General features: G+C 41.3%; 1 protein-coding gene across 2 annotated transcripts in view; it reads left to right on the top strand.

Moving 5' to 3' along the window:
- LOC122811177 overlaps window positions 1-15092 on the top strand; it is a 3180768-nt gene that overhangs the window by 2360144 nt on the left and 805532 nt on the right. For both annotated transcript variants that reach the window (XM_044082849.1, XM_044082848.1), the window contains exon 17: window positions 11579-11711. In XM_044082849.1, the coding sequence (XP_043938784.1) occupies window positions 11579-11711 (133 nt within the window). The remainder of the gene's footprint in view (window positions 1-11578; window positions 11712-15092) is intronic.

Consider the following 15092-nt stretch of genomic DNA (forward strand, 5'->3'; position numbering starts at 1 on the left):
CTCTGGCACCAGCTATCAGTTTCCGTTAGACCCCTCTGAAGGATGTCTGTGTCCGATGTACTATCCACTATGGCACCCAGTTTGCAGTCATCCACAAACTTTGTCAGCCATAGTCCTCCTATGCTTGCCTGTACTTCTGAGAAGTAGATGCCGAACAATAGGGGGCCAAGGACTGAGCCCTGTGGGACTCCACTTGTAACCAGCTTGGAGTCTGACATGGCTCCAGCAACTCTACCCCTGTGGGTTCTGTCCTTTAGCCAGTTTGCAACCCATCTTGTGACATATGGGTTTACATTTAAGCTGGTAAGTTTCTCTATAATACCCGAGTGGGGTATTGTGTCGAAAGCTTTTGCAAGGTCAAGGTAGGCTGTATGGACTGCCTTTCCCTCATCAATGGCCTTGGTGACTGTTTCGAAGAAGTCGACCAAGTTCAAAAGGCAAGATCTGCCCTTGACAAAGCCAAACTGGGTTGGGTCCAAGGTCTGCAAGTCCCCTATGTCCTTGTTTATGAGTTCCATTATGATCCTCTCCATAGCTTTGCAGACCAGGCTTGTTAAGCTTATGGGGCGGTAATTACCAGGGTCCGTAGAGGCACCGCCTTTGTGGAGTGGGACCACAGTTGCCGGCCACTCCTTGGGCACATATCCTGTGGTGAGGCTAAGATTAAACAGCTGCCTTATGTGCGGGTTTAGTTCTTCATTAAGTTCATGTAGCACACAGCCGGGGACCCCATCCGGTCCCATTGATGCTGTGTTTTTAGCTTTAGAGAGAGCAGCTTTCACCTGCGCATTTGAGATGTCTGGGAGGCTACACTCAGTTGGGATAGTTATCTCTCCTTTTGGGGGGGGGGTGAAGTTTGCGCTGAACCTGTCTGCCAGTATGTTGGCAATGTCTGTGGGTTCAGTGATTTTTGTATCATTTTGGACTAATTCTGAGCATATCTGGGAGCTTCCACCCAGGTTTCTGACATAGCTGAAGAAGGCCTTATGATTGTCTTTTGAATCTATGGCAATTTTTCTCTCAAAGTTGGCCTTGGATGATTTTATGATGGATCGTAGTTTCTTGCTAGTGCTGATCAAAGATGCCTTCCCTTTTTGGGATTTTGCTCTATCATGTAATAGCTTTCTCCTCTTATTGTAAAGTTTGTTTATGGCTGGGGTCCACCAGACTGGATGTTTGCCCTTGGTGGAAAGAGTCTTGGTTTTATTTGGGATTGCCTGATCCATGCAGTCCTGAAGGTGTTCATAGAAGGCATTTGTAAGGGCTTCCGCAGCTTGGGTTGTGGTTTCCATTGGCTCGGGGCCTTGAAGGATACCACACCTGTCTTGAGTAGTGTGAAGTTTGCTTTAGAGAAGTTCTTCACTGTGGTCTTTTTTGTTTGGGGTGGGGGCGGGATGTGGATTTCTAGTGAGATTAGTTTATGATCTGATCTCACCAATGAGGGATATACTTCCAGTGTGGAGCATTTTGTCCCCATGTTCGTGATGATGAGATCTAGTATATTTTCTCCTCTTGTGGGGACGGTGACTAGTTGTTCCATGGCATTTGAATTTATGAACTCCAGGAACCTTTGGGCTAGAAAGTTTGGGCTTGAGTAATGTTCCCAGTCTATATTCGGGTAGTTGAAGTCACCCAATATGATGGTGTTTGGTGATACATTTATACCCTCCAGTGTCTTCAGGAAGGCTGTGTGGGTTTCCTGAGTTTGAGAGGGTGGCCTGTAGCATGCTACAAATTGTAGAGCAGTTTTGCCTATGGTTAATTGCACCTGGATGGTTTCCGATGCTTCGTGCATAGCCACCAACCTGGAGGTGTGGGTATCCTTGATGAATATGGATACACCCCCTCCTTTTGTGGTGTGGTCCGGGTTTTGGGGCCGGAACGCATGATATGAGATGAAACCTGATAGTGCCGGGGTGCTCTCAGGAGCCTTGAACCAGGTTTCAGTTACAGCACAGACATCGATGTTCTCCATACTGAGAAGGGCCTCGAGTGCGTGCATTTTGAGATTTAGACTTCTGGCATTGAGCAGCATTACCCTTAGTTTCTTCAGTTATTGCTTTTCATATAAAAAATAATAAAGGAATAGTTGGTGTGAGGAAAGCTTGAATTCTATGTTTTTCTCAGGCTTTTTGGAATGTCTGTTTTGTCTGAGATAGAATTCAGAGAAATGACCATCATACAGTTAATGAGTTCCATACCATATAATGCAAGACCGATGTATATTGTTAAATAATTTTCTCTATTTTTGTTTGGTAATTATATTAAGCTTGGTGACCTATATCATTCACATCAGCAGTGTCATGAGTCCATTGGCTGTAACATGAAAGCTGTAAAGGAGAAGGGGGGGGGGGCAATTGCCAAAATGTTTCCTTTTTATAGCCACTCTGCTCCCTTAAATTTCTGACCTGCAGATGCCCAGTGTTTCAATGCATTTTGAATGTTGCATGCATTAAAACTACTGGAACTGTAATATTTATCAGCTATACTGGTTTTGTCATTTCATTCCAGTTTTCAACCTTGCCTCACCTGCTGCCATGAATTTCTAATATCCCTGACAGACACACTTTATTGTGGCTCCTGGAATAGCATAATCTTACTGGGTGATGTAACTGGAATTCTTAGGTCCACTAACAAGACAGACAAAGAACCAAGGAAAGAAACAGGAGGAGGATATAAAGCCTGTAGTAACTGTGTGTGTGTGTGTGTGTGTGTGTGTGTGTGTGTGTGTGTGTGTGTGTGTGTGTGTGTGTGAGACAGAGAGCGAGAGATAGAATCTGGTGTTAACTTGTCTAAAAAAATAAAACAGTGTTTTAATTAAGTTATTGTTAGCCGAGTTAACTCAGTCTCCAAGCATGGTGTCGTCTGTGTAGGGAAGTTTGGCAAATTAATGCGTTACTACATACAGCAAGGTAACAGAGTGTGAGTGTGAGTGTGAGTGTGAGTGTGAGTGTGAGTGTGAGTGTGAGTGTGTGTGTGTGTGTGTGTGTGTGTGTGTGTGTGTGTGTGTGTGTGTGTGTGTGTGTGTGTGTGTGTGTAAGAGAATTTTGCTAGCACACTGAGGACATTGGTATAGCTGAAACATGACAGAAGGTGCAGAATATCATGAGCAAATAGAGTATTGTGCCCATTCTCCTGTTTGACTAAAGTAGTGATGGTAAACCTTAGAAGGTAAGTGTAGTTTAGAGTATACGAAAAGTATTTTCTGTTATGAACTTACATTTCCACAAGCACATATATAATTAGCAGTCACTTTTTGTCGTACTAATGATGAATTCTGAGATGTTTGACTCAGACATATTATGTAAATATGGACTCATTTAAAGCTCTAAAGGTAACCATGATTCATTTGCACTGAAATTGTGTTCCTTAGCATATCATTCTTGCTGTTTGTGACTTCTGTATATTTATTTAATTAATGTTTATAGCTGTGCATGTTCGATTCTTGGCTGGAGCGCCTTCTGTGTGGAGTCTGCATGTCCTCCCCGCGGTCAAGTGGCATTTGAAAGACATGTAAATGGGTGTCCCTTCATTGAAGATTGGGCATTGAGCTGGCACCTTGGCACCATAAAAATTTACTGCCAATCATTAGTGGACCGGAGTTCTGCTGTGGCGACCCCTAACCGGGAAAAGCCGAAAGAAGAACAACTTAGTTTATGAGCTGACCATATGTGGTCCTTTTTCAGACATGACAGCAAGGATTATGTTATATAAACATGCTCCCCCTTCAAGGCTATGTTTTGTGCCATTATAATAAGTCTTTTGATGAATGTGACTTACCCATTGATATAGTTTGATAGTTTTATCACAATTTATTGTGTCCATCTGTGTGTATTTGCCAATGGAGGGGTTACAGTGTACAGGTCTCTGAAACCAATGAGTTATAATACAGCACTGTGACCATTTTTGTTACTTAATCCTAATAGCACCATCAGGCACCTGAGATGTAAACTGACATACTTACTTTTTGGTGGAGGCATATGCAGTTTGTGGATAAAAGTGGCAGACCTCTGTTGTTTAATCACAGACTTTCGTCATTATTCCAGCTTGGCATAGTTAGTTTGTGTATGTTTATCCATCCACATGTGAAACATGCTGAAATTATTACTGTGGTCATTACTTTTAAGCTGACCATAGTTGGACATCTGAGATGTACACAGTCAGTAAAGTAGCTATAATTGGTGGGTAGGGACAGTTTGTGAATGAAAAATGACTGACCTCCCAGTTGAAATATTCAGTGGAAATCCAGTAAACGATGGACTTCAAAAAGTTTGGAAAGTGTTCTAAAAAGCATCACATAACATCTAAAGCCATTTGGCTTCTGGGGCCCAGATCCTAACATAAATCCTTTTTTTCCTCACACAGATGTCCATTAAAACTCACCATCTTCTAAAGATTATTTTTTTCTTTCCCTCTAGTACTATTGGTTACTATGAGAGTCCCTTCATTTTATGGTTCACAGAAATATATGCCCCCCCAAAATATTTCATGTAGGCCCTCATGGGTTAGCAGTAGTATTATAGTGAGTAACATCACCGTATTCATTATTTAAGAAAAGGAAAGCAATTTAAGTAAATGAAATTTTAGGTGCAGTAAAAATCAACACAGTGAAAGTGGACATGGTTGTGCTAAAATTCAGGGACCCCTGTTTTAGAAGCAGTTCTAGTTTTAATTTTTCCTGGGCTTATTTATTTTAGTATGTAACATAGTTCTTCAGACTCAGTCATGTCAGTTATAAACTACCTGTGATAGGATACTTGTTTTGTTTGAAGTGAAATATATGGTTTTGGAAAAATCTAATTTTGTTAACTTTTGTACCCTTGTATGTAAAGTACAGATTCACTGCTTGTGAAATTGATTATATAAGCATGAAGCAGAAATGAAATGATTTAATAAGGAAGTACAGATTGTTCCTTATCAGACCTGTCTTGTGCAATATGAAAAAGAAGACTCATATTTATAGATTCTATTTGTATTACTCTAAGGAAATATGAAAAACTGACAAGTAAAACTTCATTATGTATTCTTGAGCCACTGTTTAATAAAAAAAGAAGTTATGTACTCACCATAACGTTCCATGTCTGTTGTCCATCTCACCGTTCATTCTTACAATGATGGGTTCAGAGACGATCCTCTGCTCCAACTCGGCTGAATACTTAGCTGAAAGTCTCAAAAGGGGCGCGTGGCAAGATGGTATCCCACAATGCAGTAGCATAATTCCTCATATCTTGTTTGCTAATACTGAACAATATGTACACTATATACATATCTACAAATATATACATATAAACATATATCTAAGTCCATACTATATATACTGAAAGGAGACAAAAGCTGAGAAAAAGAACTCCTGAAAGTAGTGAAAACCTACCAGGTCTACAAGGAGTCTTTGGCAGGGGGAAGGAGGGAGGCTTTGTAAGAATGAATGGCGAGATGGACAGCAAACATGGAACGTTATGTTGAGTACATAACTTCTTTATGTTATGTTGTCCTATCTCGCCTTCATTCTTACAATGATGGGACAGCATCCCTAGCACCTTTTCCCTGGGTGGCTCACGGGAGTACACCTTTAAGCACAGTGGAACCAAAGGATGCCCTGTCCCTGGAGGTCAAATTCACTTTGTAATGAGTGATAAAAGTATGTGGAGTAGACCAAGTAGCTGCTGCACAAATATTATCTATGGGAATTCTGGCTTGAAAACCAGATGACATAGCCATTGCTCTAGTGGAATGAGCCTTCACTTTGAAAGGTAAATCTTTGTGATTTGAGTTATAGATTAATGTTAATACAATTTGAAAGCCAATTAGAAAGAGTAGTTTTTGAGACTGAGGATCCTTTTTTTGCATCAGAGAAAGATACAAATAATTGGTCAGATTTTCTGAAGTCTTTGGTTCTATGCAAATAGAATCTGAGTTGTCTATGCACATCCAGTTGATGCAATTTGTACTCTGCCCTGTTGCTATGACTAGGAAAGAACACTGGATGTTCTATGGATTGGTTTATGTTGTTTGGAGAAGAGACTTTAGGTAGAAAGGATGGGTTTGTATGCGAGGATATCCTAGCCTTATGAAAAATCAAATATGGTGGTCTAATAGAAAGAGCTTGCAATTCTGACACCCTTGTAGCAGAAGTTATACCCACTAGAAACAAGGTCTTCCATGGAAGGAACTTGAGGTCTGAAGATGAAGAGGGCTCGAAGGGAGGTAATGTGAGATGAGACAAAACAAAATTTAGATCCCAAGGAGAAAGGGGTTCCTTAAAGGGAGGTCTTAATAAGGAAGCACATTTTAAGAAGGCTCTGTACAACCTATGTGACATTAAGTTGGAAGCAGAATCACCAGTATGAAAATTTGAAATTGTAGCCAGTTGAACTTTAATGGTTGCTGCAGCTGAGCCTTGTTGAAACAGTTCCGCCAAAAAATACAAAATAGAATGAATAGGTGCAGAGAACGGATCAATGTTCTTATCTTGAGCCCAAAGGGAAAACCTCTTCCATTTACTAGCATGCAGCTTTCCAGTGGAATCTTTATGGGAGGACATTAAGATATGTCTAACCGTAGGAGTGAAATTGTGAAGCCTGACTAAATTGGGAAGTGGAGCAGCCAAGATGTCAGTTTCAGGGTGTGGGGAGAAGGATGAAGCTCCCCTGACATATGATTCAGCAGATCTGGCACTGGGTCCAGAATCCAAGGCTTCTCCTGAAGATGAGGCCAAAGGAAGGGGAACCAAACTTGGCAAGGCCAGTAAGGAGCAATGAGAATTATCCTGCTTCCTGAGCAGTGTGCTTTCTGAATTACTCTGGGTATGAGAGGAAACAGTGAAAAGACATATAGAAGTCCCGAGGGCCAATCATGAGCAAGAGCATCTCTCAGTGTCATCCCCGGATGGGGGATTAGGGTAAATTAGTTGCTGCACTTGGCATTCATGGGAGTGGCAAAGAGATTGCAGCAAGGCTGTCCCCATGTTTGGAAAATTATTTCCACTACATTTTGATTGAGAGACCACTCGTGAGGCATTAGGTTTGCTCTGCTCAGCTTGTCCGCTATCACGTTGGACTTCCCCAGAATGTGCATTGCAATTAGAAAGCACTGGGAAGAAACTGCCCATTGCCATAAACTTAGGGCTTCTTGACAAAAGGGGTAAGATCTGGTTCCCCCCTGCTTGTTTATGTACCAAACCACAGACATATTGTCTGACTGGATCACAGTAGTCCTTAGAGGGAGAGAATCTTGAAGTGCTTGAAGAAGCACTGCTCTCATCTCTAGAACATTTATATGCAAGTGAGTCTCATGTTCTTGCCAAGTACCTTGGACTGTTCTTCCCAGATAATGCCCCCCCCCCCCCACACCCTATCTGGGAAGCTTCCATGGTCATTGTAGCTATTGGTTGAAGTGGAACAAAGGGTCTGGCCATTGTCACATGAGTGGAGTGTATCCACCATCTCAAGTCGTTCTTGCAAGATTCTGTTATTCTGATCAGATAAGACATTGGAAGCTCTTGAAGAGACCATTGGGAAAATAATAGCCATTGAAGAATCCTCATGTGCATTCTGGCAAGAGGGACCAGTGTAATTGTGGAGGCCATTGCTCCTAATAAGCATAGAATTATTTTTGCTTTCACCTTGTTCTTGGGAAGGAGGTGACCTATCTGTTGTTTGAGTGCTACAACTCTTTCTGTTGGAAGACGTGCTACCATAGATGGTGTCTAGATCTGCACATATGAATGTAGTATGTTGACAAGGCAACAAGGCAGATTTTTGAAAATTTACTGTAATGCCCAGTTGATTGCATATGTCCAAAGTTAGGTCTCTGGCTTGTAGAAGTAAATACTTGGTGGTGGCAGATAGGAGCCAGTCATCTAGATAGGGAAACACACAGAATTCTTGATGTCTCAAGTGAGCTGTGACTACTGACATACATTTGGTGAACATTCTGGGGGCTGTAGTGAGACCAAAGGGCAGAACTCTGAAATGGTAATGGCTGGCTCCCAGCCAGAACCGTAAGTACCTGCTTGATGTCCTGTCCATTTTTATGTGGTAGTAAGCATTTTGAAGGTCTATCGAGCACATCCAATTGACTTTCCCTAAAAAGGGAAGTATAGACTGCAGTGTCACCATTCAGAACTTTGACTTCTTCACGGATTCGTTTAACTTGCTTAGGTCTAATATGGGCCTCCAGTCCCCTGTTCTTTTTGGCACTAAAAAGAATCTAACTTGGTCTGTGGGGACTTCTTGGATGACTCTTTTTTAGAGCAACTTTTGAATCTCTATAGTTGCTTGGTCCCTTAGATTGGGTGTAACATCTGAGAGTGTTTTGGTCTGTGGAACAGGTTTAGAAAAAGGGATGAAGTATCCTCAGGATATTATATTTAGTACCCATTTGTCATTTGTGATATTTTGCCAGGCTTCTGGGTACATTGATAAAAGTCCCCTGACTGCTTCCAGAGTAGAGCAGTCGGGCCTCTTTCAGGAGTGCTGATAAGGGCGTCCACGAAAGGAATCACAGTCACCCTGGTTTTGCTGGCCCCCTCTGCCTCTGGGGTGGCATCTACTGTTATTACCTCCCCCTCTGCCCCTGTGGAAGGTATCACCCCATGTATCTTGGAAAACTTTCTGGGGTCTTTTGAACCACGTGTTTCCACTCTTCTGACCTTTAGGATAAGGTCTTGAAGGTACAGAAAAAAGTACTCAAATGGCAGAGAGAGTTTTCCCTTCCTGCTCGCACTGGGTTAGAGTGTCTTTTAATTTGGGTCCAAAGAGTGAGGAACCATCAAAAGGGGCATTATTAAAGGTAGACCTAAAGGGCTCTGCAAAATTGCACAAGCACATCCAGGAGTGTCTCCTAAGGAAAACTCCAGAACCCGCTGCCCTGCTCACTCCATCTGCTGTGTATATTATGAGCCTTATGGAGGAGTTGACAATGGAATTTAAGGTGGACAGCTGGGAGGAGATCTTCTCATTCACCCCCACAGCTAGTGAACCTTGTAGAGTATCTCCTAGCTCTTTCAGGAGATCTCTTTGTAGCCTCATGAAATGGGATAAATAGTTCAGCGATCACAGTGAGAAAGTCGCTGAAGAAAAGATATGCTTCCCGTATCTGTCCATCATTCAAGAGTCTTTATTCGGAGGATGAACAGATGAGGAAGTCTCTGAAAGTTCCTTCTTGGTGGCTGCTGACACCACCATGGCATCTATGGGTACTCCCTTTGTTAGAAATTCCTTGCCCAGAGGAGCTGACAAAAATTTGTTTGGCCTCTGAGAAACTGGTTCAGTAGTGTCGGGTGACTCCCATGCCTTTCAACTAACCAGGTCCCTTAGATCATCAAAAGGCAGAGACAACCAGGAGGCTGAAGGTTGAGACCCAAAAGCCTTCAGGTACACTAACTCCTCATCAGAAGGGGTGGTGGTCTGCCAGCAGCCTCTTTGCTTGAGGATCTCTAGAATATCTGCAAATGAGATATCATCAGAGGACAACCATGGGGACCCTTCCGACTCATTGAGGTCAGTGTCTGAAGAGATGGACTAATCTGGGGAGTCAACATGCTTCCTCTTGTAGGTTCTCTTCTGAGGTGGCTCCTCAGAAGGATATTCTCGGGAGGCCTTGGATGAGAGGGGTTCACCCAATGGGGGATCCTGAGACTCTGGGTCTCTGCTGTCTTGAGGAATGGGTGGTGCTGAGACAGTAGCCAGTGCCTTGGGGGGACGAGTACTGGTATCCCTCTGTGGTGCTGAATGGGTAGACAACACGCTCCTCATCAGCTCAAAGGAGGATCCCACCAGCTTCAAAGATTCCCCTGGCTCTGAGGAAACAGAGGAAGGCAATGGAGCCAACGAGATTAGACCCAAGGCTGATTTGGGAGCTGAGCTAACCCAAGCCGACTCTCCCAGGGGTAGGATCGGCACCAAGAATCCCCTCTGGAGCTGACCAGTGAACCTCAGCTCCCAGACTCACTGGATGGCACCGAGAGAGTCGGAGCAGATGTTGGCTCCGTGAACACCAAAGGGGGTCCCAGAATCAATGGGTCCACAGTAAGTGATACCGAGCACTCCGGCTCCAAATGATCAGCTTAGCTCATAGGAGGAACAACAGTGGGCACAGTAGGCTCCAAGACCAAATGTGTGGGAGCCGAGAAAAATTTAGTCAGTGCCGGCGACTTGAGGAGTTTATGCACCACCCATTCCACATCATCATCTTATAAGCATCTTGTAGGCCTGGAAGACAGAGAAGGAGATCGAGACCTATGGAGGATTGGCAATCTCAAAGTCAGAGAAACCAGCAAAATCTCAATAGTCTGGCAACGAGTAGAGGTATCTTGCAGCTCCAAAGACTTTGGAGCCGAAGTACCAGGCCTATCAACCAAAAGAACTTCCAACGGCTCAGAGGACTGTGGAGCCGAGGAAGGAGTGGCCTTTGAAATTTTTGGAAGTTTGACTTGCAGTTCTGACCGAGCTGATGTAGTGAGAGATTGTCTTTTATGAGATTTATCCTTTTTTGAGGAAGGAGACGAAGAAGAGGGGGAAGAGCTATGAATGGCTTCCTCAAATGAAGGTTTTAAAAGCCCTTTTAGAATCACCTTGTTTCTTTTTCCCTGAAGAACTCTAGCACTAAATGAATGACAGAAGGTGCAGTCTTCTTGGAGATGAATGGCACCAAGGCAATAAGCACAAACAACATGTCCATCTCTGATGGACATTTTTTGCGAGCACTTTTAACATTTTTTAAAACCCGAAGGCTTATGTTCTCTCTCTTTTTGGTCTTTAGACATTTTCAAGATAAGACCCTAAAGGCGATAGCAAAAACAACAACAGCAAATATTTATTAGCAAAGACTAATAAACTAAAGCTAAACCAAAGGTTACTACAGGACAACACAAGGAGTAACAGCCAGGGAAAGAAAAATAGAACCTCTAACTAAAACGATTCTAATTTCCATACAAAGCAATAAAAGAGTACAAGCCCTCTAACTTAAACGGGCATATAGCTCTCTAACTTAAATGAGTTATAAAGACACTAACACCAAACAACAACCACTACACGGGATATCAAAAGGGTCCTAGAAAGCGACGGCAAAAGCTGTGCTAAAGGGGAAAAAACTATCACCATTTAACAAAAAGCAGCAAAGAGACACAACGAGTTAAACCTAGTAAGTTTAAAGCTAAATATATGCAAAAATAGCAAGTTTTGACAAAGGTAATAGAAAAAATATATCACAACTTAGCCACGGCCAAGATGAGCGCATCCAACCTCGTAAAGCAGCAAACGAGACCTGGAGAATTTCACCACTGCATTGTAGGATACCTTCTTGCCACAAGCCAGGTTTGAGACTTTCAGCTAAGTATTTGGCCGAGTCAGGGCCAAGGATCGGCTCCAAACCCATCATTGTAAGAATGAAGGCGAGATAGGACAACATAACATGTCACATTATGACCAGATGTCTTTAGTCTGGTGTCTTATTATACTGTAGTTTGCTCCATATTAGTGTCTTGTGTAATTATGTATTTAAAGTCCTCAACTTCCTTACAATACAGTATTTCCTTCACTTATGCTGGATTCTGTTGATTGTTTCTGTATGGTTTCAGGTTTTCATTTTATTGAAAATCCCAAGATGAACTTCTATCAAGCTCTGGCAGCATGTAAGAAATTTAAAGAAAGAATGGCAACTTCAGATGAGTTACTAACTGCAGCCCGTAATGGAGAAATTAAAATTTGCAGGTAAAACTAACAGATCAGAAGGAATAAATAATTGTAATACAATTCTTTACTAGGGGATTCATGTCTGTGCTGATGGTTTGTAGTACAAGTGATATCATTAATTTAACTTTAAATAAACCTTACACAAATAGACTACATTACAATTGTGATGCCCTAGCTCCTAGTCTGTAAATTTCAGAGCTCTGGCACTATGGGAACAGGGATCCTGCTTGAACTGTCCAGAAGGTGGTAGAAGGGAATAAAAAACATCTCTGTTAAGACAACCTCTGTACCCTCATTAAGTAGATAGAGGCCCTTATCCACTTAGAGTTTGCCACAGCCGTAGATCTGATAAATTTACATTACTTCAAAAACCCTGGAAAACTGAGAACATATGGCAGGGGTCTCCAACCTTTTTGGCTCAGGGACCACTTACCATACAGTTCAGGGACCATTTACCATACTTGGCAAGGCTTGATGGGACATATTACTATGTTTAACTTGCATCTGTCCGTTCAAAACAGTTTGTTATAGGACATACCAAAGACCAGATAAAATGCCTCAGTGGGCTGGATTTTGGCCATAGGGACACCTATTAGACACCCCTGATAAATGACTTTTCATTATGCTTATGTATTCATTTAGCAGCTAAACATTTCAGTGTCTATGGTTCTGGATGTTGCACATGCATCTCTAATTAAAAAAAAAATAAATAAATAATAATAATAGCCTGTGAACTAGCCCAGTGGTATAGAGACATGGTATCTGTGCTAATGGCCACTCAAATTCAGGAATGGACTTAGACTGCTGGAAGGGGGTAGGATCATTGGTGGCCTTTTCTCTTTTCCTGTGTTAGAATGGAGGTTTTGCTGTCTTTACAACCACTGGTGGATACCAGGAGTCTTGTAGGCCTGCTGTAGTACTATGAAAAGTGACATGATGTTCCTGATGTCATTGCATTTTGCTCCTCCTAGGAAATAGGGTTACTAAGAGACTGCTGCTTTGTGACAGCTAGTGCTGCTCTTCCATTATTTACTTATCATGTCTTTGCTCTCTGGCACTCAAAAATTACACTTCAGGCTGACTTTGCAAATAGTCAGGGTACTCACCTGGTCAAGGAATATATTCTGTAAGATTGCCAGAAAGGAGCTATAGGAACACCCAGGTAGGGAGGAGTGGAGGTGCAGGGATCAACTAGAGGGCCAGCAGGTCAAGAGGAATATGGAGAGTCTACAGATACAAAAAATAAATTTGGAAGGCTGTGTTTCTGTATCCACAATAAGAAAGATCTGTGGTCCTGTACTAACACTGCAGTATCATAAGGTGGCTGCTGTCCAGCAGTAGTGTTCTTTGGATAAGATGTTAATACAAAAATCAGGTCCATTTTATTGCCATTCCAAGTGGATGCTAACAGCCCACAACACTTACTGACAAAATTAAGGGCAGATTTTATTTAAAGAAATTTAAACATTTCACAAAATATCCAAATGTTATTTTAAAGCAAATGCTACTTTTATGTACCCTTAGCTGTATGTGTTCTTACCCTTCTTTCCATATTTTTACGACACACTTTTTATTATTTTCTGTATATTCTGTGTACATAGTTTGTACTTTTCTTTTATGTAAAGATGTGTTAACTTTCCCCAGTTATGCTCAAATTGCACTTAAATAATCCTTATAATCTTTAGAACAGTCATATTTTAAAGTAGTATATGCTAATCCATTACAAAAAGGTGTACATAAATCTAACACTGTACAGCAGGTGTGCTTTAACAGGATCTTTAATCCTGCTCCTTGTAGGTGAATAGTCATAAATTTGTGAAACTTCAATTTCTAACATTGATTGTCTGGATTTAAAAAGGTAGATGCTGATGGAATTCAGATGCTAGCAACAAACGGAAAGCAGTCTTGACTGAAAAAAAGCTGAAAGTGAGGATCTACAGGGATGTTTTTCCAAGTCTGGAAGATCTGCTCCCTGTTAAAGATTGACAGAATATCTATTACCTGTTGACATCAGATTATACGCCTCAATGAAAGAATTACATTTCCACACACACATATATGTGTGTGTGTGTGTGTGTGTGTGTGTGTGTGTGTGTGTGTGTGTGTGTGTGTGTGTGTGTGTGTGTGTGTTAAATACATTGAAAACAGGCTTACAATGACATTTTCTGTGAGTTCTTTAGTGTTATGACTACAGATTATACTCTGATGACATAATGCATTTGTATTCATATCACTTAATGCCTTTGGATTCTTATCATGTGTATCTATTTCCACTTTGCAGGCCTGTATATCTCACAGCTTGTGGCTCCTCCACTATTTCACCTTATAAGATTCTTTAATCATGTACTTTGATTTGCAGCTGCCTCAACACATTGCCTGCATAAATGTTGCATGAGAGTAGTCTTTCTAGTGATTTTGTCATATTTCTTGGTTTTAGATGATACATTTTTTTTATAAGAGAAATATCTATTTATCTTTTACAGTAACCAAATCACTTGGTTCTGCCACCATTTCAGAAATTAAAGTCACATTCACAAGTTCCATCCAGAAGTTGACCTAAGCATTTTACTCCCAAAGACAGGACCTCCTTTTAAATTTTACCTTCACGTTTTGAAACTTACTGAAGTAGGAGAAGTCTATGAAGTTTCCACCATAGCACTGCTTATTAAGACAACATAAATGTTCCCCATCCAAAGAGACACATTTTGTCACTTAACTGAAGATACACCATAGCCTGTTCCAGGCCACTGGAATCTTAATAACCATATTAGACATTTTAAAGTGTGTTGAACACCACTTAAGACTATTACTGTGAATGTAAACAGTTCTTTTGGTGTGTATATATATATATATATATATATATATATATATATATATATATATATATAAAATAATTCCCTGCTATTATTTTAAACTTGGATAATGCCACTGAGCTGTTTGCTATACTGTACGTTTTTTTCTTGTAAGAACATTTATTTTTCATTTCAGTGTTACTTATTTACTGACTAGGACTTTGGTACACTGTTTTGGGGAGTTTCTTCTTTACCTACTGTTGTGCAAATATCTTCTTTTTTTTTGGGGGGGGGCTTGCCCAGCAAAAAAAAAAAAATGATCCATGCCATTGCAATGAATGGCACAGGTCTATTTCAGTCATCTGTGATCATGGAAGTGATTTCTGACTAATCACTTTCCAGTCTTCCATAATAGAAGCTGCCACAGATATCTGGTTCAGACTCGGTGCCATCAACAGGCATTCTGTTGGGTGAGATCCAGATGAAGATTGTATATCTTAAGGTAAAAGCTTTATAGTGCTACGGATCCAATTTTACCTACTGGGAGAAACATGATCAGTATACTTTTCTTTCTCCTTGTTTCTTGGGAAAAATTGCCTTCAGTACA

Source organism: Protopterus annectens, chromosome 9.part0 (assembly GCF_019279795.1).
Source record: "Protopterus annectens isolate FY-2018-M chromosome 9.part0, PAN1.0, whole genome shotgun sequence".
Taxonomy (NCBI): domain Eukaryota; kingdom Metazoa; phylum Chordata; order Ceratodontiformes; family Protopteridae; genus Protopterus; species Protopterus annectens.